The following is a 24,684-nucleotide window of genomic DNA, read 5'->3' as shown; positions in this document are numbered from 1 at the left end:
TGTACACATGGAAGTTAAACTTTATATCAGTGACTTTCGCAAACTTGTTTGCCTTTTAAATATTTAACGTGCTATTCAATTAGAATGTAGTGGATTTGGGGTTAACTTTGTCATCAAAGAACTGCGTTAGTTTATCTTGAATCACATGTGTATTGTAGCAGCCTACACGCCCAAAATATTCACTAGGAGTTAAAAATCAGCTCACCATGATGAAGTTAATCTCTTTGCTTGTGACCAACTTTGATGGCGTTTTGACCTTTTTATTGTAATACGTGACACAGTTAAATCAAATCTTGGGCATTGTAATTAGTTCTAAATGGCGCAATTTGGGCGCTTAAATATATTTTGGAAAATGTTAATTTGTTTTGTATTATGATTTAATAGTAGTGTCTGTTTTAATGCCCAAAAGCTTAAAAACATTGTTTACTCCTGTAAACACTTTGATTTTCTCACGATCTTGAATTAGTCACATTAACGTTTTTTTAATTTGTTTTGGGGATGGAAATTACAAAAACTTTAATCCGATTGGAACAAATAAACTATGGTTGAAACAACAAAGACATCAAGCGCCGCATGCTTTGGTGGAGGATGGAAGTTTGCTTGAAGTGATTGAGCCATAACTTAATACATCCGGATCTCTCAAGTCCAACCTCTGTTAGCAAAACAGAAACCGCAATCACAGCACGTTTGTGAAGAAGTGTTTTGAGTCACAAAACGACCTATCAAACATCCTGTTTTCGTTTTCTGCGACAAACGAGGTAAGAACAGATGCTCTTAGGAGCGCTGCACAATTTAGAATTGAATTTTGTTTGATAAAGAACATTTTTACTCTTGTTTAAATTTATGCCTATATACCACTGACCTTCGAAAACCTGCTTTGCGTTTTATAGTTCTAATCCACTATTTCTTTAAGATTCCGTGGTGCTAAGTATATTTCAAAGCACCAGCAGTAAACTATACGCCCAAAATTTTCACAAAGGTTGGAAATAAGCTCAGCTGGTTGTATGAAAATGTCAATCTCAAAACAAGTGACTTCCAGAAACGATGTTCGATCATTTCATTTCCCCCAAAAAACTAAATCGTAGAATGCAATTATTTACTCTCTCTTAGATTGGATTGTTTAACCGTATAACCGGTAAGGTTTTTTCTGGTAAATCAAATCAAAATGATAGTTTAAGATATAAAAACAAGAGAACATACACTTTAATGAGTTTTAGCTAAAAGTGTTTTACTGATATTGATTATAATTCTTTTAAACAAATGATTGACATTTTATGTTACAGTATTGTAGCCCATAAGTCATGGGCGATCGCCAGCCCATGGGTATATTAAAATGCACTTTTTATTTCCCCGAAAACAGCCTTTTTGAAAGATAGCGTTGGTCGCCCACGAGTTCTGAAGACGATGGAAAATTATTTACTGTCGCGTTTTCAGCTAGACAAAAACAAAAAAGGCTTAACTAATGTACCTTGAATAAGTGACTTGGGCTACGTTTTAGGAGCGCTACATGTTTATTCTAAGTTCGCCACCATCAAGTACACACAGACACAATAAACACTAATGAGAAACCTGAAAAATAAACAGCGGCGCCTTTCGGTTAGTTCCATTTCACAGAAAAAAGTAGATGTATGAAAGAATTTTTACCGAAGACCAAGGAAACGACAAAAACAAAACAACGCAAGGTCGATTAAGTTTTGAGATGGCAACGACGTAACGTTTTGTTTGTCGGTGTGGAATACAAGTTCTCGAAAGCTTTGTGTTTGGTTTGGAGTAAAAACAACTCTAATATCATCAGGTGAAGGTCGATCAGTAATTTTGGACCACTGCGCTCTGGTGTGTGAAACAAATACAAACATCAATATTTTTACAAAAAACTGGTTTGAAAGCACAAACAACAAAAAACAGTTGTCTAGATAAGTACATTGTCGTAGATTTCTAAAGGTCGTTTTCTTCATCGACGATTTGGATTTACAATCAGATCTTGTGAGCGTAGAGTAGTTAAGAGTGTAAAAAGAAAGAAAACAAAAGTTCAATTCAAAAGTGGTGAAGCTGCATCCGGAAATAAAAACAAACATTGGCCGAGACATCACAAAAACAAGCAAAAAAGAAGAAGAGAAAAACATCAAAAAGTCATGCGGCTAACGACAAAAGAAAACAGCTAAAAACGCCTTTTAAACACCGCTCGCAAAAACGAAAAAGTATATTTTAAAAGAGCTCTATATTCGCGCGATCCGTTCGCGCAAATGTAAAATTTATTCGATGATTGGTGGTGGATGGCGACAGGGGGTAACAGAAATGCACGCTTTACAGTTTTAGAGTATCCTTTTCATTTGACAGGGGCCATATCTTGTGCAAACCGATCACAATGACTTTTGACAATATGCGCAAGAAACATTGGGAGCGGAAAAAAGTCTTCGGTCTCGGGTGGGAAACGTCGGTTAAACGGGTATGAAAATGGCACGTAGAGGGGATGAGACAGTGGACCGGTAGTCTTTGGGCAGCTCTAGGCGCTCGTGCTCGCTTGTTGTTGGTCGGTGGGCTTCACTATCTTGTACGTGATCAGGTATTCCGGAAAAGCCTGAGTAAAAACCAATACGTCTTTGTGGGATAAGGAAACCACGGTCTATCTAACCATGTTTACTACACAAAGCAAGTCTTTAGAGGCTGTTACAATAATGTATACTAAGTCTTCAGTGTTAGCAAGTAATGGTTTGCCTGTGAAAAGTGAATTTTAACCTTGTTTCCGTCGTGTCTTCGTATAAACAAGATAACTAAGAAGTGAAACTTGTAATATTTTGAAGTAAAACAATTCTTGCCTGTTATGGTTACACTGTTTAAACACTTGCAAAGATAGAGTGGGGCAAATACTTTCGAAGGGAGTTTGTACATAGTTTTCTAATAGTTAAAAGGTGTTAATAGATTAACTAAATGGGCCTTCATTTGTTTATGTTTGATAACTGTCAAGACTAGGCAGCTCTTGAAAATACGAAAGATGTAGCGTTCTAAACAAGAGTGGCTTTTTTAAGTACAGAAAGGTTTTAAAAGTTTGAACCACAATAGTAATTTACAAGGCGCCTGCACTTTGTATTGCCAAAACAGACTAGCTTTCCTGGTGAAAATTAAGACACGATGAGTGGTTGCTTTTAATAAACCACCGCGTTATGACAGATCGCTGATTTAAACAAAAGCATTAAAAAATAGGCGATCAGGACAAAACAATAAGCGTCGACCTGTTCCGTAAAAAGGGTAAAAATGTGTTACCTGCTCCCCGCGGTATATGACGTATTCGGCGTGAGAAAGTCCTCCGACGCTTGGTCTACCAATGACCGAGTGGTGGCCTGGAGGGGCGTGGGCCATCTTCATGGCGCTGAACTGCAAGAAAGATTTTCCTGCGAAAAAAACGGGAAATTAAAAGTCTAAGTAAATACGCTAGTAAGTGGCACACAACCAATGTGGATCCAATAAATTGTCGTTTCTGATGTGACTGCGATAATTTATAGCCTTTCGCCTATTGCCTCTAAGTTTTAAAGTAATATTCAGTCAAACACAGGACACACTTGGTGGGAACGTGGTCGATCAGGCATCCGATTCTTCACTGTTGCCACAAGTTACAACTAAACAATATTTTTACTTCAAACAGCGTAGTACCTATATTATGTAGGCGGCTAATTCCTGAGAAAACTTCAAGCCTATTCTTAATGTTGGCGACTGTTAAAGCTTTTTTTCTGCTCGGGCCACAGTGGCTATCGTTATATTGATCAAGACTTGCAATTACAGGATGCACTTGTTAGGCAATGGAAAGACAATTAGGCTCAGCCATTGCGTAAAGTACCCAATATGGATCAAATAAAAAGGTTGGCGTTTTCGATGTGATTTTTTTGCAATTGTAATCATACGCTCTTTCCTGGTGATAAAATTTGGTTTGGAACATTACGACTATCATTCAAACGGTGTAAAGCAGACACTCGGTGAACTAATGGCCGAATCTCACATTCGGCGACAGTTTAATTTTCTTTACACTGAACTTCTACTTGGGCTGCAGTTGAATCTCACCATATGAACGGCAGTCTATGACCCAAAGAAATCGGCGACTTATAGGTTAAGAAACGCTGTTTAGAATAGATGAACGATCTACAACATCAGGTTAGGTTTTGTAACGCATAAACAACATAACCTGACATTTACAAGTCGCAAACTAAAAAAACTAATGTTTCGAGACCAGCATTTCGCACCAAATCACAATGTTAGCGATTTACTAATAAATCAGTTGCCTTTCAGTCTTGAACTGTGCGATTCTGGTATTACGCCACCTCATCAACAGAACCACCAGCTTCGAACGGCACACATAAAAAGGTTACAACTGTAGTAAATAGGGAAAGTTGCCTAAACAAACTTTCAAAAGCTCACCAACATTACAAGGATGGCGAACTTACCCAGGGTGACGCGGCAGAAGATCATCTGGCGCTGGCAGATGTAGCATGACCTGTCCTTGTGCAGCGGGCAGCCGGTGCCGCCGTTGATGCCGTACACGTACTGGTTGCTCTTGGACGAGTTCTCGGCAAAGTAGATGCCGGCGCCGAACATTCCACCGATGTAAGCATGCCGCTCGTCGAAACCTGCAACAAAGCGTTTGATTTAATGTTTGTACCGTTTGCATAACAAATTCTTAACTAAAAATAAAAATGCTAAGTACGTAGTGAATAGGCATGATAAACGGGTCTAAGGGGTGTTTAGTGCGATCAAAAAGTCATCCTGGTTAGACAAAAAGTGTTTCTAGGTTAAAACAGTCAATGAAAATTTGTATCGTAATTTCACAAAGGAGTTTGAAATATGGGGCATCGTTGTCAGAATAAGAAAGAAAGTTTTGACATCATTCAGCCTATATTAATTGGTTAGTTGAAAGTGGGGTATCGGTGCAAGTCCAAAACCAATAAATCATGCATTTCTTTCACAATTTGCAATCTAACTGAACGTTTTCAATTAAAAGAGTATTTTTTACCCACCTTTTTGCACGATGGCGCTGATGAAGGGCGATCCGTGGAAGAGCATTCGGTCGTTGCTGTGGTTATGGTTCTCCTCGCAGATCTCCTTCCTCCTGTGAATCCAGCGATCCCGGAGTCTCTTGTTGTGCACCTTCTGAACCTGCTCGGGAAGAGGAAAGTATGTTAATGATGAACGCTTATCAGAGAGAGAGAGAGAGAGAGAGAGATCAGAAAGAGAGAGAGATCAGAGAGAGAGAGAGAGAGAGAGAGAGAGAGATCAGAGAGAGAGATGACTGCAGACATGTTTAGCGTACTTTTTTTTAACTAAATGTTTCGTTTCCTTTTTACTTTATCAAATGTTCATACAATTATAAGATTTGGTGTAATTTGCTGTTTTGGCACATTTTCTCTGCCATTTCCGCGTTTTTTTTAACAACATGACTCGTACAACTAGATTTATTTATTATTTTTTTTTTATTATTCCCAAAAACGTGGCCTGGTGTTGCGAATGTCCTCTTCGATTAGAAATTTCATCAAAAGCAAGTTAACAACCACAGATCGTCTGGAGCCAAACTCGTAAGTTACCTTGACTACGTTGTAGGTTTTAAAGATTCCTCCGGCCGCCCCGCCGTCCCTGTGCTCACGGATGGTGGTCTGCATCTCCTCCAGCACGGACTGGTACTCCTTGTCATCCGGACTGAGTTCTTCCAAAGAGGAGCCTTGCTGGGTCGGCCTAAGGAAAAGTGAAAGTGTGAAAGCCAAAGAGGATATTTCTTAAAACGACATGTCAGTATGGGCGATGATCAATCGAATTTCTAAATATAACATAACAGTATTGTAAAAGTGTTTGGTTTTTAGTTTGAGAGATAACAATTTTTTTTGTCTTGGGGTAAATTTATCGCCGTTGCTAAGAGTAACTTTCTAACAATACTTGTATTTACAATGAATTATTACCACAATACTACTGTTAAGATCAAAAATAAAAACACGTGAAATTACTCTTATCAGGGATAGATAGAAGATCAGAGTAAAAACCTAACATTCTGATGCAAAATCCCACCTCTTTACAAAATCTTCCCAGTTTTCTCTGTAAGCAAGCGATCTACTGATACACGTTCGGCATGCACAGGGACATTATATATATAATACGTCATGTACTGGCTAAAAAAAACTGAAAAAAGGCTTGCGTCAAAAAAATTACCAAATGAGCACAACTGTGGGGTACCAAATAACTAGCGCGTTAATATAGACAACTAGAAATATAGACAAACTGTCAAGCAACGCAAATCACTTGTAACTTCGCCTCGTGCATAATTGGAGCTCACATCCGCTTTCCAAGCAAGCTGTGGCGTGGGCGTTGGCTGTTTTAAGATCAGGCGGTACCCGCGTATCTCTAATGGGTTTCTGTACCTCGACATTCTGCTGTCGATCAATAGTTTGCAAGCGGGCGATTAATAAATAATGCGACAGCGCTTAAAACCGCACATGGCACCATTATTATCTTAAACTTCTGCTAGCAAAAAAGTGACTCTTTTTACATACTGTGTTAAAGGAGTCGGTAAAGGTTGTTCAAGTGAAACTATTTTGCTAATATATGATTTTAGGGTGACCGGTGAAACAAATTTTAGCATTATACATTAATTTTATTGGGTTGTTAAACTTATTCTTTATTAGTATACAATAACGACGTGAAGGTATAACTTGGTTGGAAGACATGTTAATCTCCAGGAATAATTAATCTTAATAAGTTAAAAAAAAACGATTACAGTCGTTGCATGTGGGCGTCGATTTTTGCGAAAATACAAAATAACAGATTATTACAATGATTTTCACGAGCGGTTTTGTAACAGTTAAGAGATAACGAAATATGCTGCTTGCCAAACGCCAAAGCGAGCTTATTACTTGGTTGTTAACTCTCAGACAAAACGGAATCAATCCCCGAAAAACGCCGAAAGAAGTTCTCAATGGCAAATCCATTGACCTTTTCATATCGCCATATAAAATTGGAAATAAAAACTAGGTTAATTCAGCAAAAAATTCGAGAATTAAAACGATCTACGCTTCCCCCGTTTTCGGCCTGTATTTGGACAGGCGCCAAAAAACGGTTAAGCGCGTTAAAAAAAAAAAAAAAAAGCCACATACCTTGTGAAGGGCATGAGCGTCATGTCGTCGATCGGATCGACGGCGCCGTCCGCAGCGGCCAGCGACAATCTCTCGGCGGCCTTAATGAGTTTGTGTCGGTGTCCGTACGCCGGGATGCCGATCTCCTTCAGCTCGGTGTGGCCCATCTCAGCCAGCACGTCCAGAGTGATCTTCTCGCGTTCGAAGGTCTCGCGGTACTGCTGGAAGCCGAGCCTCTCCAGCAGCTGCACGGCCGCCGCCTCGTCTGTGACGTAACAAGGACAAGTTGTTGTTGTTTGAATTTTTGAAATGCGAGCTGGGCCTAGTTACTTCATTTCACCTTTGACGCCTATTTTGACCATATACAAAAAGGTAGGCGCCGAAATTGTGGCGTATTGAGGAAAGAGCGTTAGGCTGACATTTGTTGCAGGCGAGTAAGTAATAGTATCTTATGCTAATTAAACATATGGATTCCCTCGCTGATCAACTTTGTTAATTAAACATATGGATTAAGGGCAAGCTCCTTCGCTGATCAAAATTCAACAGCGGAGTCCAGATTAAGTTGTTTTTGTTGTTTGCTTTTAATTTTTAAATGTGAGCTGGGCCTTGCTCCTTCCTTCAACAAAGTCGCGTAAGGCCGAAATTGTGGCGTATTGGGGAAAGGAATTACGCTATGTTGGTATTTGTTTTTAAAAAGAAATAAATACTAATCTATCTTATGTTCATTAAACATATGATGGATCAAGGGTAAGAGACTTGTTGACCAGCTTTGGCGCATTATTAGCAGGTAAACAAAGTAATATATCAAAAACCGGCATAACATTCGCTGTCACCAACGTAAAAAATAGTACAAATTCTTAAAGATTAAAATGACTCCAGTCATAAGACCGAAAATGGTCGTTTCGTTGACTAGTTTACCAATAAAACAGTCAAATAAAACTAACTTAACTTCTGGTTTGACTTAAAACCTAAGTAAAACCTAGTAAAAACTTAGCGAATTAACTAAAATGTGGTTTTATTTCCTGGTATCGGAATAGAGTATGCATTACGCATCCCTAACGACCAACAGCATAAAAAATGGGACAAAATCTTACTTGTCGGCAAGCTAACGTCGCCGGGGACCGCGCCACCAGCTCTCGCGGCCGAATTGGCGCCGGCCTGACCGTCGGGCGTGTCCAGCGATCCGTTAGTCAGCACTTCGCTGGGCGTCAGGGCCGTCGAGGTCGACGCGCCACTCGAGAAGGACGCCGACGACGCCTTGCCCTGTTGAGGCGCCGCGGGCGGCGGAACCATGCTGGGCGGCATGGCGTCGATCAGCAGGCTCCTGACGTCATCCTGGGTGGCCAGGTCCAGGGGAGTTTGGCCCTCCTGTGTCGAGAAAATGTTTGGTTACTTGTGGTGCGGATTTGGGAAGGAATGAACTTTCGTTGGAATGATTTCGCATGTTTTTTGATTTATTTTAGGAAACTGTTGGGAATACTGAAAAAACACCAATGTATTTTGCGGGTTACAGAGGCTGAAAAACGCGATGGTGAACTATTCCCGAACGTTATTTAGGTTAAAAAATACAGCTGGATTGCATTGTACGAGAAACCTTTAAAATTGGCCTTACAACTGTAAACTTACCAAAAAAGTTGCAATTATAATATTTTTAATCCAAAACTCAAAAGTCCGTTTACTGCTCTTTTAACTTAATTCTGGATGGTTAAGGTATAAGACGTACATAGGGTGAACCCAAACAAGATTTTCTATCAAAAGAAGACTTCCAACAAAATTTATAAAATCTAACTAAAAAGATAACTGATAAAAAAATTCGCGTTGGAGTCGTTATAGTGATTCAACCAACCCAACAAACTCCTAAACCAGTCCTTTACCTACTACAACCAATTCATCATCGCAAGAGGTTCACCTGATTTTTCATGGTGGGGTCGGCGCCGTGAGCCAGAAGCAGGGTGCAGAGCTGAGTCCTGCCCTTCTGCGCAGCTTCGTGGAGCGGGGTGAAGGCCCAGCGGTCTGTAGCGTTAACTGACGCGTTGCTCTTAATCAGCAGAGCGGCGATCTCGACGTGCCCGTATGAGGAAGCGTTGTGGAGGGGTATGAGGCCCCCCTTGTCCTGCGCGTTTACGTCGGCCCCGTGCTCGATTAGATACTCGGCGACCTGGTTTCGTAAATAGTAAGAGTCTGGGTAATAATATGCAGGGGGTTTTAATATAGCTTGATAATATTGAATCACGAAGCCAAAAAGGGCGAGTAAAAAGACATCATCTTGATTAAGGCGTTTGGATAACTCCTTGTATCACCATCAGTTGATAAGGGGTTTTGTTAAGTTGTTTGTTTGCATGTTTTCATGCTTGTTTGTTTTGGATTAGCTTACAAAAAAGTCTGGATCGTTTTCGGTAAGAAAGTTTGCTCATTTTGGATTTTTTCGTTCTCTGTATATCAATAATAAGCCATGTCACGCCATGAGCTACGGTTGCCACGTGTTAGCTTTGGTGCCGAAAGGGATAAATTTATTTCAAAAAGTGGGTGCAAGAAGCAATTACAATGCAGTTGTTGGTCTTTACAGTATATTAGAAAGAGTAACGGTTCTTTCTAACATACTTGACAAAATATTTTTTAGTTGTGGTAGAAATAGCGTCTAGGCATTTTCCGGCGTCAAACAGGTCTCACAAACTAAGCGAACCAGTAAATCAATTCAAATGGTCAAAAGCGGTGTTTTTTAACACTTTATCAAGTCCCTACAATCTGTTCGACGACATTTTTGCCTTGTTTGTTTCAGGCCGGTCAATATCAAAGAGTGAATCACGCACATATTCTAAGAACGAATCTTACCTCGTAGTTGTTGTAGCCTCCGGCCAAGTGCAGCGGGGTTGAGTTGCGACCCTGTTGGTCCCTGCAGTTGATGTTGTCGGGGGTGCAGAGCTTCTGGACGCGGGCCAAGCAGCCCTTCTTGGCCGCATCCAACAACGCGACATCGCCTCGAAGGAGGTCCTGAAAAATAGGGGCACATTGCAAGGTTTGTAAGTTGCTGACAGTTCAAAGAGCAATTAATGCAAATATCTTCGTAGCTTGTGCTTAAGAGTTAATTTTCAATAATACTTTAGTTGGTGCTGCTGCAGCTTAGTGACATGAGAACACCTTGTGAGAAGGATGGTAGCTGATGTTTCTCTTACAATGGTCTTATTTACAATGCCATTCTTACAACATTGTTTTCATATTGTTTAGTTTTTAAGTTACCAGGCATCCGGTTTGGATCGAAATGTTAGGTGTCTGTTCATTGCCACCGCCCAGTAAACAGCATAGTGGTCAAACTTTTGTGACGCACAACACGCTAACATTAGGCCTTGTTAGCGATATTTGTCAAAACAAGTGTAAAAGAATTTTGCAAGAATTCAACATACCAATATTGTTTAACAGAACAATAAATAAAAATAATTTTACGGAAAAAACATTTAGTTTAAACTGAACTTTTCCAAAACATTTTTTCATTCTCAGCCACATTTTTTGCCAAGCATTATGTTAGGCTAAAAAGAGGGTCGCCCATAATAAGGGCAACCACTTTTGCCGAAGGAAAACTCTGGTTGGCTTTTAATTACCAGCATCTCAAAACTATCGCTGGATCACAAAACCAACCTGAATATCAGAATCGCCTTCTTTGACCAGATCCAGCGGCGTGTTGCCGTCCCGGTTCTTCTTAAGCGGGTCAGCGCCGTGACGTAACAGCAGCTTGCAGATCTCGTACTTGCCCTTTGCTGCCGCCTCGTGGAGCGGCGTGAACTTCCACAAGTCGGCCACGTTCACCACCGCGCCGTGCTTCACAAGCAGCTCGGTTACCTGTAGGGAGGGAAAATGAAAATTAGAAATGCTGGTACATCTAGGAATTTCTGCCATAATTTGCGATCCAACGCAGCGATTCTACAGTAAAGGGGAAATTCTTTAAAAGCAAAGAAATTCAAAACCGGAAGTAACTAAACTTCTTTGAGATAAAACAAATTTAGGCTTAATAATCTGGAAAAAAAATCCGTCGCAAACCGTATAGCACCCTTTAGCTTCACCCAATAACAATGCAATACCATACAATGAAAAAATACCTCGTAGTGTCCGTAAGAGCAGGCGTTGTGCAGGGGCACGAGTCCGCCCTTGTCTTTGGCGTGGACGTCGGCGCCGTGCTTGAGTAAAAACTCTACCACCGCCACTCGATTGTAGCCGGCGGCGAAGTGCAGGGGCGTGGAGAGGCGGCCCTCGGTGTCGCGACAGTTGACGTTCTGAGTCGTGCACAGCTTGCTGATCACCTCAAGGTCGCCGGACTTTGCCGCTTCAAGCAACTGAAAGTGAAGAGTTTTGCTTGATATGATGTTGTAATAACACCAAAAAGTCGGAACCATCTGTGTTATATGGAAAACCATTAGCAACGTTAGGTAACAAGAAGTTTAAAGCGTAACGTCTTACTTGTTTTCCAGGGCCAGGGACAAAATTATAGCAGTAATCTTCAAATATTCACTGACAGGCGCACTAGTTGTCGAGTTTTTCAAGGTAGCCACTACATGTGCAATGCACATTGTACACTTTTTTATATTTGTGCTATAAAATAAGGCATTTCTAATTTACAGGAATGCTATGCAGTTTGTAGGACCAGGTGACAAGAGAATAGACAAAAAACGAGGTTGCCCTATGTATGCTGAGAATAGGCTATTAAACTAAATTGGCGGTTTTACATTTAGATGTCAAGATTTAACAATACATAAGTATAAGGATTAATACTCGTCATGATATTCTTTTGTAAGATTTTGGTTGTACGTCTTCACTATCAAACTGGCTATCTAATCGAACCGCAAAAATTCCAGCAACCGTACAAAAATATTACCTCAATGAATTTTGTTTTGAGCTAAATTACGAAGCCAGTTACATATCAAATTGTATGTCACGACTAAAAATCCCCATTTGAACTGATTATTTGATCGGCACTGATATCTCTCAAGTATAGGACAAAGACCAGTATTGGAATTACGTAAGTCAATGACTCTGCTAAGTACACTTAGGTTAGTATCGGTATAGCACTTGTTTCTGTCGTAAATGACGCACTTTGTCAATGACTTAGAAAATTTATTTGCAAATGACTTGGACATTAAAAATAACTCGATCACAGTACCTTGTTTTGGGTATAGGACTCATCTACGGTTTTATCCATCAGCCCTATTCATATTTCAGAAGTCACCTGAAGCTCTATGTCTGTTGTGGCTCCGTTCGAGGTTGAGGTTGTGCTGTTTGCCATCACTGTGGAACTGGATTCGACGCTGGTCGAAACTGCCGCTATCGACACGGAGGTGCTGGTTGACGCTGCTGCCTCCTGCAAGACACAGCAACGAATGGTTAATGAAAATATTAAGTATGCCGAGTTTGTTCCTGCCATCTTCACAAATGTTTCCCAGAGAAATAGTTAGAAAAATACCACAAATAAACACGACGATCAAACTTTTTTCTCTAGGACGAAGGAAGTTGAATTGAGTTTCTTTTGTGGTAACGAAATGCCTCTAAACTTTTGAACACGATACACGATTTTTTAGTAATTTCAATAAAAATACTAAAGCCCTGATATTCAATAAAGTCGTCATTTCGCAGTTTACAGACGTGTCGGCAATACCTCATGCCATCACATACTTTTACACTGAAGATGGCATGAGTTATTGCCGAAACGTCCGTAAACTGCGAAATGTCGATTTTATCGAATATCGTGACTTTAATTTATTTAAATTGAAATGCCCAAGTTACCTGAAGTAGCTGCTGAATGTTCTCGGGGCCCATTTGCGCTGCGGTGAAACCTTGCAGGGAAACGATGCTGGCGTCGATACCGTGACTCAGCAGAAGCTGGCATACCTGGGAATGATCGAGCATTTTTTAACGAAAGTTGGCGATAAGAATTGGCAACGCCATTTGAGCAAAAATAAAAAATGTTTTTGCTCGAGCATCAAATAAAACCAGGAATATAGCATATTACCACCGGCGAACAAAAAAACAAGAAAAAGGGGATTTATCTACTACATTTAAATTAGTCATACTTGGTTTAGTTGGGCACGACATCGGTTGGTATTTAATTTAAGCAACAGTAAGAATCAGGGCTGTGGCATCGGTTATATATAACGAAAGTCCGACTCCGGCTAAAAAAATGAACCCATAGTCCGACTCCGAGTCCGAATCTGGCCAAATGTCAGTTAAAAACCTGGTACTGTGCATGCGCAGGTCGGACATGGTTAGTTAGTAATAGTATTAAGTAGTCTTAAGAGCAAATTAAACCGACTCGAGTCCAACCTTGACTCCGCAGCCCTGATAAGAATTGTAACTGACAGGAGTGACAGCAATAAGTGATTTATTTTATTGGCTAAAATCATGACTGTATCGAAATGAAAAAGTCTCCATACCTAGTGGCAGTCCAAATGACCACATAGTTGCCAGTCGACCCAAATGACCACATAGTTGCCAGAAATGTTACTGCCCTAAGACCAGATCTCACCTGCGCCAAGCCAAGAGCTGCGGCCCGATGCAGTGCTGTTTGTCCGAGGCAGTCCAGGCTGTTGACCTTGGCGCGGTGTTTAAGCAGCACTTCTAGTACGTCTACGTGGGCCTTCTCGGCGGCGATGTGCAAAGGTACGAGGAACTCCTTGTTCTTATCGTTGATGTTGGCGCCCTTCCGAATCAGCAGCTCGGTAACCTACGGAACATAATATTGGGGCAATTACATTCCGCACATCACATAAGGCGCTTTAATGAGGTTCGAAATCGCGGGCTTGGGTCTGAGCGATTGCTTTGCAGATTGAGTATAGAGTTGGAAGAGCTGGGTTATGTTTGGAAGTGCTTGATATATCTAAAATATCATATTTAGCTTGGAATAGACAACGACACCTATGATTGTGCTAATGTGGTATTTACTATCTGTATTATTTTTAGGAAAATTTTGATGACATCATTAAACTGTTATTTAGTGGCCCCCACAATCAAAGGGTCAAAATTTTCAATGAATTTACTCCTTAGGCCAGGGTTTCTCGTCTTGGATATCCAGGGACAGATCCGGGAACAGGGCAAGAGTCTTACGCCTGAGGTAAGTCGTGGGTCGTACAGTGTTGGGTCTTTTTAGGGCTAGCTTTGGTGAGCGCTAAGAATTATTAAAATACTGTTGTTATTATTACACATAAGTATGGGAAAATAACCAAATATTACGTCTATGTTTATTACGTCTATATTTTTTATTATTGGTTTAGTTTAAATCCCTTTTAGACACTTTAAAAAAGCACTGATATGGTGTATCAACTAAATAGGCATACAGTCTGTTAGTCAAAAAAGGCGCGCAAATGGCCACGCGGTATCACAGAAAACATACTAGAGGAAAACAACTGTGTATTTGACACGCTGAAATACTCAAAATAAAAAGTGAACCAAGCCAACACAACAGGAAACAATTGGATTTAACGAAAGTGAATTGGAGAAGCGCGATCGCTGGCAGAAACGTTAAAAAAACTGGGACGCCAGCCATGTTGACTGAATGCTGCGACACATGCCACTGTCATTCTCACATCGCAAAATATGTTTCACACGGGATTTCTCATTGCACGGGGTCTTTACTATGCATATAAGAGGTCTAATAAATGTCAAAAGACAGTGTAAACGATATTTTCGTTTGATATAATGGAAAACAAAATATATAAGATATAACATATAAGTAACGCGCGATGAGATTTACCATATGCAATATGCCCAGTTCAGTGCTGTGATAATTAGTTTTATGATCAGTTTTAATTGACACTTTGGATAATTTTAAACATTTTTGCACAAACACAAAATAATCATATTACAAACTGAAGTATTAACTGAAAAAAAAATGAGAAAACAGTTACTTTTATTTCCAATAATATTAAAAATTGTTGTAAAATATATAGATTGAGTTTTTTCTGGCAGGGGGTAATTTAAATTTTCCCGATTAAAACCAGTGGCTCTAATTTTGTGTTAGTTTAAAAATATTTAAATTTCCCGAAAAAATTGTCAATTGCTTGGATTATTTAAAAGTTATTATAAAATATTATGCTGTCTTGCTATATCTTGTTTCAACCTTCAATTAACAATGACTGCCAAAATACCTACAATTTGTGTGATAAGTTAAGTTTATGCTTAGAAAAAAAATTGTTTTATTTGACCAAATATACTGGAATTTTAAGATAAACTAAAATACAGTCAACAGTGATGTGTTATGGACTGTAGACAAAAGTCTATTAATAGCAGTAGTGTGCCAAGCAGTCGCCCCAAAAACCTCTCGGTTCTACAATGCATCAAAAGTCAGCAGTGTGGGAAAACGAACGAAAGACGTTGGTTCCACATTGTTTCCTATCGAGTGTCCGCTGGAATTTGATCCGCTGGAAGAACAATCACACAGACGTGGGCCGGGCAGATGGTTCACATCAGTCTGCTACGGCTTTGTGTGAGCACTATATTGCAGTTGAACACTACACACGGCTTTGTTTGGGTGCCAGGGTTAAATGGGTATATCAACAGACCATTTTAAACAATTTAAATCTGTTTTTCATGACGAACTTTTTTTTAAATATTTTTTTCAAAACAAACTTTTACAGGTAAAGCTCTGTGTGATAGAAAAATGTACATCAATTCACCATTTTAAACAGTTTAAACGTCACATGATCTTTTTTTAAAGATTTGACGAAGCTTCATAGGTTAAGTGTATGGTAGTGAAACCAAACCTATTTTACGAATCATCACACGTATATAAAGGCAATTTATAACACGTAATTCATAGTTTTGATTGGTTTAATAGGGGTTTTAATTTAAATGTGTGGATTTAAAAAACATTACAATTACAACCGCAGATTTACTATTTTTTAGCAGTTACAGTGAGAAAACATTCTTTCCAAACAAAGATTGGAAATTTGGTTTATTCAAAGCAACTTCAAGATAGATATAAACGATTAGTGCCCATTCGAACCAACTGGCTACCAGACAAAAAAAGGCTTCAACAGACAACTAAGCACATTTTAAGGGCTCTTCAACCGAGCTTGAGTGGCATCAGACCCGGGACGGAAATTCTAAATCTAGTTAAATTATTAATGACATGGCCTTCTCTTTTTTGTACTCCACGGAGGTTAGATAATGGATTTTGAGAAAGTGATTGGGACAATTTTGTTCTTAGTTTGCTATTGGACCTGCCATATAACACTTTTATAAAAGATCCGGACTTTGTAACAATTTAAATTTCAGTTTTTCCTCTGTCACTTAGTTTTTGGTATAGTATTAATGTGGTCAAGTTCAAATTTTAGTTTTATACTCATGATTAATATTATAAGAAAATGTTTTCACAAAATTTACTTTAAATATATCGGGCCTTTGTATGCTTAAAGTAATTGTTGTTGTTAAAAGCTTTGCTATACATGTCTAAAATACATAATCTAACTAGAAGAAATTAGAATAATACAAGGTTACGAAACAACACAGGACAACTATATGCTTAAGATAAAAGTGATATTCACCTGTTTTCGTTTGGGATATGGTGATGCCACTGCACAGTGCAACACTGACTCATTTGTATGCGGGTGACGAAACAGCACAGAATCGATACTCAGGTTCTTTTTCACTTTGGTGATGTCGGCCTGACGAGCTGCCTCCAGCAGAGAATGGCCTTTGAACTCGTAGGAAAGCTTTTCTTGCAATTGCCTGGCGAAAGCAAATATTACCCTTTTTAGTTTATGCCAACCTATTTGTTTAACAAGGTCTAGTTACTATGTGATTCTTTGTCAACGGGTTAAAGTTTGCTTTTGTTGTTTACACTTGCCCGGCATTTAAATGAAATAGTTATGTTTTCCTTAACTTTTATGTTTAAAACTTGGATGATTGGACACCTTTAATCAAATGCTTATACCTGATTTTCCTTGATAGGCGTAGATTTCCAAATAAATATTATTTCAATGAAAATATACTTTATAAAGGATGAACTTAGTTTGACGATTTAGCCAATCATTGTTAACCAACTAACTGTAATTATACTTTTTAAATGCAATTGAACACGGAAAATTGCTGGGCAGATTTTCAGTTTCAATGTTAAACAAAGTCCAATGGAACACCAAAAATTTTAATTGATACACAGGACAGTAATCAGCGGTTTAGCTAATCATTGTTAACAAACTAACTAAAATTAAACTTCCTTTAAATTCCTTTCAACATGTAACATCACATTGAACTACAGGACAGTAGTTGGACGGCTTGGAAATCAATAATCAAGGAAAGAGAATTATTCATAGCAGACAAGAAATGACATCATTCCCACCTGTTGGGTGCCACATCGATGGCAGTTTTTGAGTGGCAATTGACAACAGTTGGGTCACCGCCGTGGGCCAGAAGCAACGAACAGACTTCAACTCGATTTTTGGAGGCGGCTTCATGAAGGGGTGTGAACTGCCACAGATCCATTGCATTGACATTGGCTCCATGCTTAATGAGCAGCTCGGTTACCTATAGTGACAAAAAAGGGCTGTATCAATAAACACACTTCAATTTGATGTGAGTCAGCGCAGTGGCACAAGTGTGCTGTGGCTATTGTACAGTCAACACCTGTAACGTGAATCAACAGCGCTTCAGACGTGACTGTTCAAACATTAGAGGCAACTTGACGCTACTCACAAAGAACATGAAAATGCTGGCGGAAGGGTTTACAGCTGTGAAGTTTGAACCATGCTCTGGTACCTTTTAAACCATGGGGTCTCAATTTTCTTTACCTGCCTGCCACATTTTGACAAATATTGGAGCACCTCATATTATAGTGTCAACAAACGCATAATTAAAAACAAATTAATTTACAATAATTATCCCCAGTTTTATAATCACCGTTTTAAACAGTTGCATGGTATTTCAATTTCTCTAAAGTAATTTTGACCTGAACTGACTTTTGGTATGAGCACAATGAATTATAGATGGTAGCAATAATTAACACAGTCTTTGCTCCATTCTGATCAGTTAAAATTGGAAAATAAACTACTGCATTTAAATATGAGATAATTTTAGCAATCTTTATTTCTAAGAGCATGCACGATTTTGCTGTTTTAACTTACACAACTTATATTAGCCTATTTTTATACAGGTAACTTTTTATTCAGAAGGAAAGTACTTGTGTAAACAATTTATCTCATTACAGGGAATTAAGCTGTAAGGGGATAAGGGAACAGTGTGAAGTGTCCAACAACCATTGTCTGACAACAAAGGAGCACTATTAATAAAGAAGGGCCATACACCTGAAAGTTTGTTTCGTTTTAATCCTTAATAGAGCTGCCTAGATTCCACTATATATATATATATGTATATATTTGTTAAGAAATATGATTTAAGGTAAACTAAATCTAAAAACCCCTAAGTTGTGTTATTTTTTTGATAAAAACAAATGGTAATCCTGATAAATAAGTTCATTTTATTGGTTTTGCAAACATTTTTTTGACAAAACTAAAAACTTACATATTTAGATTTTTGTATTTCACTTAAGAAAAAAGTGTATTGTTTTAAACATTCAGGTCTGAAATCAATTAAGTAATAAAAACAACCTTAAATGTTAAACAATTTTACCTCAAAATGGCCATATGAACATGCGTTGTGCAAAGGAACTAGCCCACCCTTGTCTTTAGCATGCACATCAGCACCTTGTTTAAGAAGTAATGTTACAATTCCAACCTGCACAAAAAACAACATTTATCAAGCATAAAAAAATTATTGTTAATTTTTTAGGAAGCCTATGAAAAAATGTGTCAGACTTGCTACGCATCCAGTGTTTGGTATTTTTTTTTTATAACATCAATTAAAATTAAGGTAAAAAGATATGTTGCAGGGAATGATCCAATATTTAAGCATTATATTAGCGCACTTGAGTTTGGTTAATAAACAGAATGATTATGCGATGCCCCTGATAAATTGAAACATAGCAGAGTTTGAGAAACTCTAGTGTAGGCCAACGCCAATACAAATATTGGATTAGTCCCAATTGGTAAACAAACTAGAAACCAAGGTTAAATAAAAGAGAAGACAAAACAGGGCTGTATTATAAAATTGTCATCGCAAACTTAGTTAAATTTTATGATACTTGGCCTTTGCATTACCCTGTTGTATCCAGCAGCTAAATGCAGTGGTGTGGATTTGCGCCCATCACTCGCATGGCAGTTGACATTGAGAGGTGTCAGCAACTCCATCAACTGGTCTTCTTGGCCACTTCGAGCTGCTTCAAGCAGGTCATCTTTCTTGAATTCTCCCGATAGAACAACCTGGAAGGAAAAGGAAATTACATACACCACATAGCAAAATTATTTTAACATTTTTATGTGATATCTTAAATATATTAGTACTATATAAAATAAAAATAAAATAGCTAATCAGCAATGTTTCTGTGTTTAAATTTTTTTTATATACTTGGGCATGTGGTGGGCAACTATTAATGTAAAACAATATTGACATACAAAACTGAATGCTTTGCAACCGATGTTCCTAAAATAGCAAATGGATCAATATTACAGTTGGCTGGAGTATTAAAGTAGATACTCCTGTTGTCCTTAATGGGGCAATTAGATTTGTGCCAAGTGACTAATCAATATTAGAGCCTTGAACAATAATAATTGTCAGCTTTGCTATGGGAAGGTAACCTAGGTTCCATAGTATGTTTTATATGGAAAAATGTATGTCTAATTTTACAATGAAGGCATTACAAATAAGTTCTATATTGCAAACAAGATTTAATGAAATTTAAAATTGTTTTATTAAACAAGCAAAAATGTTGAACTATAATTTAAAATCTTTAACAAAGTTAACTCCCAAATCCTAAAAATTTCAGGTATTTTTTCACTACAAAACTTTTCTTCGCTACAAAACAAGCAAATTTGAAGCATGTTGATACAAGATAATACCATTTTAACAACCACTAAATAACAGTTTACCTTTGCTGATGGATCAGCAAGCTCAATTGCAGTCTTTCCATCTGCATTTCTTATAGCGGGATCCCCTGCGTTTTGCAAAAGCACAACACACACATCCAGTTTGCCCTTGATTGCAGATTCATGCAAAGGCGTGTAATTCCAATTATCTTTGGCATTTGGGTCGGCACCATGGGTCAGTAGAAGCTGTTAAGAAAGGATTAATACAAAAAGTTGCATCAATAATGGTACTTTAAAATAACTTGGACAGTCCTTTAAAACGTTTGACACATAACACATTTAGGCAAGCCTTTTTAGTCTACTTTTATAAAAAAAAGCTTAGATCTGTGTCAGAGTATATGGGAGCTGTAAAGAGAGGATTTGAATAACAAGTTGTAATAATAACGGTACTTCAAAATAAATTTCACAGCCCTTTAAAATGTTCAACACATAACACATTTAAAAAAAAAAAAAAAAAAAAAAAAAAAAAAATTGGGATTAGCATTTATAGTATGAAGACAACAGGGAAAACCAGCCATCAACGTGAGTTTGTGACTATATAATTGTTGAAAGTTTGCATACGGTTGTGTTGCTTGGGTAGTTTTACCCAAGCAACACAACCAGAAGAGCCCAAAAAGGCATTAAATTTATGAAGACAAAGTTTCACTTACATTATGGAAAGCACGGAGGCATATATAACTAAATCCATATCAAAAAGCAAGCTATAACAGTGCATACAGAACTGGCAAAAAGGTACACTATCACTCTTACTTGCACCACTTCAGCGTGACCAAAGGAACAGGCGTTATGAAGAGGAATAAGACCACCATCATCCTGCGCATGTACATTAGCCCCGCACTGTAGCAAATGCTCAACCACATCTTTGCGTCCGAAACCGGCGGCAAAATGAAGCGGGGTCGATTTTCTGCCTTCAACATCCCGAGCGTTCACATTTTGAGTAGTGACCAACTTTTTCACCTGTTAAAAAATGTAAATGTTGTAACTATTTATAAATTTAAATTCAGGGCTGAGTCTAGATGCAACCGCAATCCATAATTTGCTGCCGCTAAAAGTTCTGGCCAAGAAATTTTTTAACCAAAATCTTGCGCTAAAATTCTGCCCTATATATATGACCTTTTTTTAATTTGAATTAAAAACACAGAACATATTTTACGCCAAAGTAAGTGACTGTCAGTTTTGGGCAGGCATTGGGCCCAAAAATCTTTGGCAAGGGAATCAAATGCAATCGGGTGCCTTGGTATCCTAAAGTAAAAGCTACAAAATGTGCATAAAAGAGAGGAAATTTGATGAGAACTTTAAACACTAGACAAATTACTATAAGTCGTCAAAAAAATGACAAGCATAATAAGCCAACCAAAAATCAATGAATTACCTTGCTGAGATCTCCGTTTCGACAGGCATCAAAAAGTTCTCTTGCCAGGGGGGTAGTGAGGTTCCGCTCTGATCTGGATGTTGAAGTTGAGGAAGTATAAGTGCTTCCCCCAGCCAGGCCACCTGCCATGCCTGTGTGGCGGTTTGCCATTGACTGTTTTAGTTATTACAATTGTTGTAATGAGGTAAATTAGTTTTTTTCGAATATGTTGAATTGAATAAGCTTTCCCGGTGAACCAACAACCGGGGTTTCCTGCACAAAATTTTTTTGTTACGAACTTGAGATATTTGTCGGTCGGAAGCGGGTGTAAACCTATGTGAAAAAACTTGATAAATTGATTTGTGTAAAATTAAATAATCAGAAAATCGTTCACGGCTTTGTGAAATTCTTTAACGCAAAAAATAATCTATTTGCAATACAACTAAAATAAGTTTAGTTTGTAATGTCTGCTAGTTGACCAATGCTGATAAGTTTACCTATAGGTTTGCTCATAGCAAGTACCAAATTAAATAATACAAAATACAAGCACTTAAATTCCCCTGGTAATTCTTTTGAAATTAAAATTCTAGTTCATTTGTTATCATTGTAAGTATCAAAACAAACTGTCAAATATATTGGTCAAAAAAATTATTTCACTTGACTCTTTCTTAAATTAGTTACAAATTACGCGCTGGTCTTAAATCCTAATGCACATTGAAACAATTATTAAAGCGACGCGCAATATTTGACTTAGGGTGTTGGTTATTGTTTGGGTGAGTCAAGTATTATTATTTAATATTATTGCTTAACCTTACCAAACGCTAACCCGCAGCCTAACCCAAATAATGGTCGTTGTGGAAGGATTCTAGACTAGCGCCCAAAATATAGCTTTCTTTACAGATCAGTTTAACTTTATTTTATTTACGAAAAACCTTTACAACTTTTAGTAATTAAAAGGTGATTTTATTAAACGCAACGGTAACGATGAGAAGACAAGGAGAAAAAAGAATAGTTATTTTTTTCTTTTTACAGAGTCATGGTTGAGTTGTTTAAAAATATTACTAATGTTTCTATTAAATTAATATACATTTTATAATACTTAAAAATCTCTTTGGATTTACCGAAAAAAAAAGCAGTGTTCGGTTCACCTAAAAACTTTAGCTGGGGTGTTCGGTTCACCTAAAAGTGTAAAAATATGCACTTAACAATTGTTTGTTTTGTTGGGTATTAAGTTTTGGCTGATTTAAAGGAAAAAAAACAACTAGTCTGCAGCGGGGTTCTAACCCAAGACTTCCGGCACTGCCGAGACCGTCGCTTGCCTAGTGAGCTATTCAGGTTCAAAGGGGTACAAATCGAAAACAACCTTGACACCATTGCTTACTATACAGTGTTGCCCAAATAACAAGAGAAAATAAATAATCAAGACGTGCGATTTATTCATTTCCTTGGCATGTATTAATGTTTAAAATAATCTTTGTTACCGTTGGGTATTTACAAAATTGTAAAAATCGATAATCTAAAAATAGACTTTTTAATATCCGGTTTAGCGGTTAGTTAGATTAAAGTAGTAAAGGGACTAATTATGTTAATCTATATTGAAGGCTCAAATATACCGGTACTATGATACGTAATGACATGTCAGGGAATTTAGTCTTAAAAGCGTTGAAGAGAAAACGCTAAAGCGGGGTTTCCCAAACTGTGGTCCGCCACGACTGCACAGGTGGTCCGTGGCGATATGACAAGAAATTAAAAAGTTGCACATAAACGTTGTCTTGTATGCGTACTCTTTCAAAGATAATTGGCGCAGTTATTCACAACTTAATTATTTCAAAAGCTTTTGCTATCCAGTTTTGCAAATCTTACTTGTTGCGCCTTCGTTGTAGTCTAAAAGTCGTTTACGAAAAATTCTCGTATTCCTCGTCTATGACGTAATAATAAATATAGGTCCAGACTTTCCGTGGACTCTGACTTACGAGTTTGCTTTTCACAAACACCTCCGAGAATTGATGATTTATGCAGAAAGAAGCAATTCCATCCGTCCCATTTGTGTTGTCAATTTTGTAAATTACCGTAATAAAACTCGTATTTTTTTTATTTTTTTGCTTTGTATTGAGGTCCGCGAAAAAAAAAGATTCACAAATAGTGGTCCGTCGTCCAAAAAAGTTTGGGAAACCCTGCGCTAAAGTGTGCCTAAAAGCAGCGCTGGGGAGTCATTGTAAAGGAACTTTGGCTCCGGCTCCAGTCCCGGTTCTAGCTACGGAGCAAGCAAACACATACCAATAGCTCCGGATTCAGCTATGGAGCAATTAAAAATAGCTATGGAGCCAGCAAACTCATATCCAATGGGCCAAGTTCCAGCTCGGTAGCTGTAAATCTTCCGTTCGGGTCCATAGAGCTACATATGGCCCACTAAACCAGGGGTCGGCAACCTTTTTCTAGTCGCGGGCCCAAACTAAACTCAGAAAGGTCTTTGCGGGCCGCACAAAATGATAACTAAGAATTGTGTTATTGAAATGTTAAAACAACTGTGAATCAGGTGGGGCTTGTTTTTTTTTTGTATTTAAAAACGTGCTTAATTACATTTACAGAGGCCGTAAAGCGTTGACGCAAAGCGCGAAAAAAGCGTTTGTTTGGTTTAAAATTTGAGTTCACACGTTCGTCATCCAATACTAATAAAAAGTGTAATAAAACTACTTTGAGGAACGCGATAACATTTAAAGTTAATTTAGCTCAGGGTTTGTTAACTTTTGAAGTCAAGGCAAACCTGGCGAGCGAAGCGAGCGCGATTTTTTGGGGGGGTTACACCGGTATTTCTTTTAATTTCTTGCAAGTTTTTATTACAATGCCGAAAATAAAAATAAGAAAATGTTTAAAAATGTCCAATATTTTTTGATACGTTTTCCGTTTTTGCGCGACTCACTTGCCAGTCTTCCTGGGCGCAACGGTAAAAATCGCTGGTCTACAGTTAAAAAGGCAGCATCTAAGCGTAAACAAACCGGACGGAGAATGAACACTCGCGCGAAGCGCGAAAATTTTTCGCAATTAGGTAGTTAAAATAGTCGTTTGTGAAATAGAAAAGTTTGTGAAATAGACTCGTGTCTAATTTGTCAAAGAGGCGGCGGGCCGGATGAATTCCATCGGCGGGCGCGGACCGTAAGGTTGCCGACCCCTGCACTAAACAGTCGAGCGAGAACAACAGATTTCTTGCTATTTCAGACACATATGTTATGGCGTCATCTCTGGACATTCTTATAAGCCTTTATCGTAGGTTAGA

General features: G+C 38.3%; 1 protein-coding gene across 1 annotated transcript; it reads right to left on the bottom strand.

The window, feature by feature from the left end:
* Positions 1-1,498: 1,498 nt before the first annotated feature.
* Positions 1,499-22,297, bottom strand: LOC146163638 (poly [ADP-ribose] polymerase tankyrase-2-like). The gene is made up of 21 exons (XM_083382535.1): positions 21,432-22,297; positions 20,810-21,016; positions 20,063-20,245; positions 19,235-19,396; positions 18,708-18,812; positions 17,422-17,606; positions 16,628-16,811; positions 13,612-13,809; positions 12,873-12,977; positions 12,319-12,450; positions 11,195-11,428; positions 10,737-10,937; positions 9,936-10,094; positions 9,013-9,261; positions 8,198-8,471; positions 7,125-7,368; positions 5,568-5,715; positions 5,004-5,142; positions 4,434-4,616; positions 3,262-3,389; positions 1,499-2,578 (listed from the first exon to the last, which is right to left on the bottom strand). The coding sequence occupies exons 1-21, from the start codon at positions 21,579-21,581 to the stop codon at positions 2,504-2,506; spliced, it is 3,645 nt and encodes a 1,214-aa protein (XP_083238661.1). The 5' UTR covers positions 21,582-22,297; the 3' UTR covers positions 1,499-2,503.
* Between the last annotated feature and the right edge of the window lie 2,387 nt (positions 22,298-24,684).

The sequence above is a fragment of the Ascidiella aspersa genome, chromosome 2 (assembly GCF_963924565.1).
Source record: "Ascidiella aspersa chromosome 2, kaAscAspe10.2, whole genome shotgun sequence".
NCBI lineage: Eukaryota > Metazoa > Chordata > Ascidiacea > Phlebobranchia > Ascidiidae > Ascidiella > Ascidiella aspersa.
This window is presented reverse-complemented; position numbering and strand designations above follow the sequence as displayed.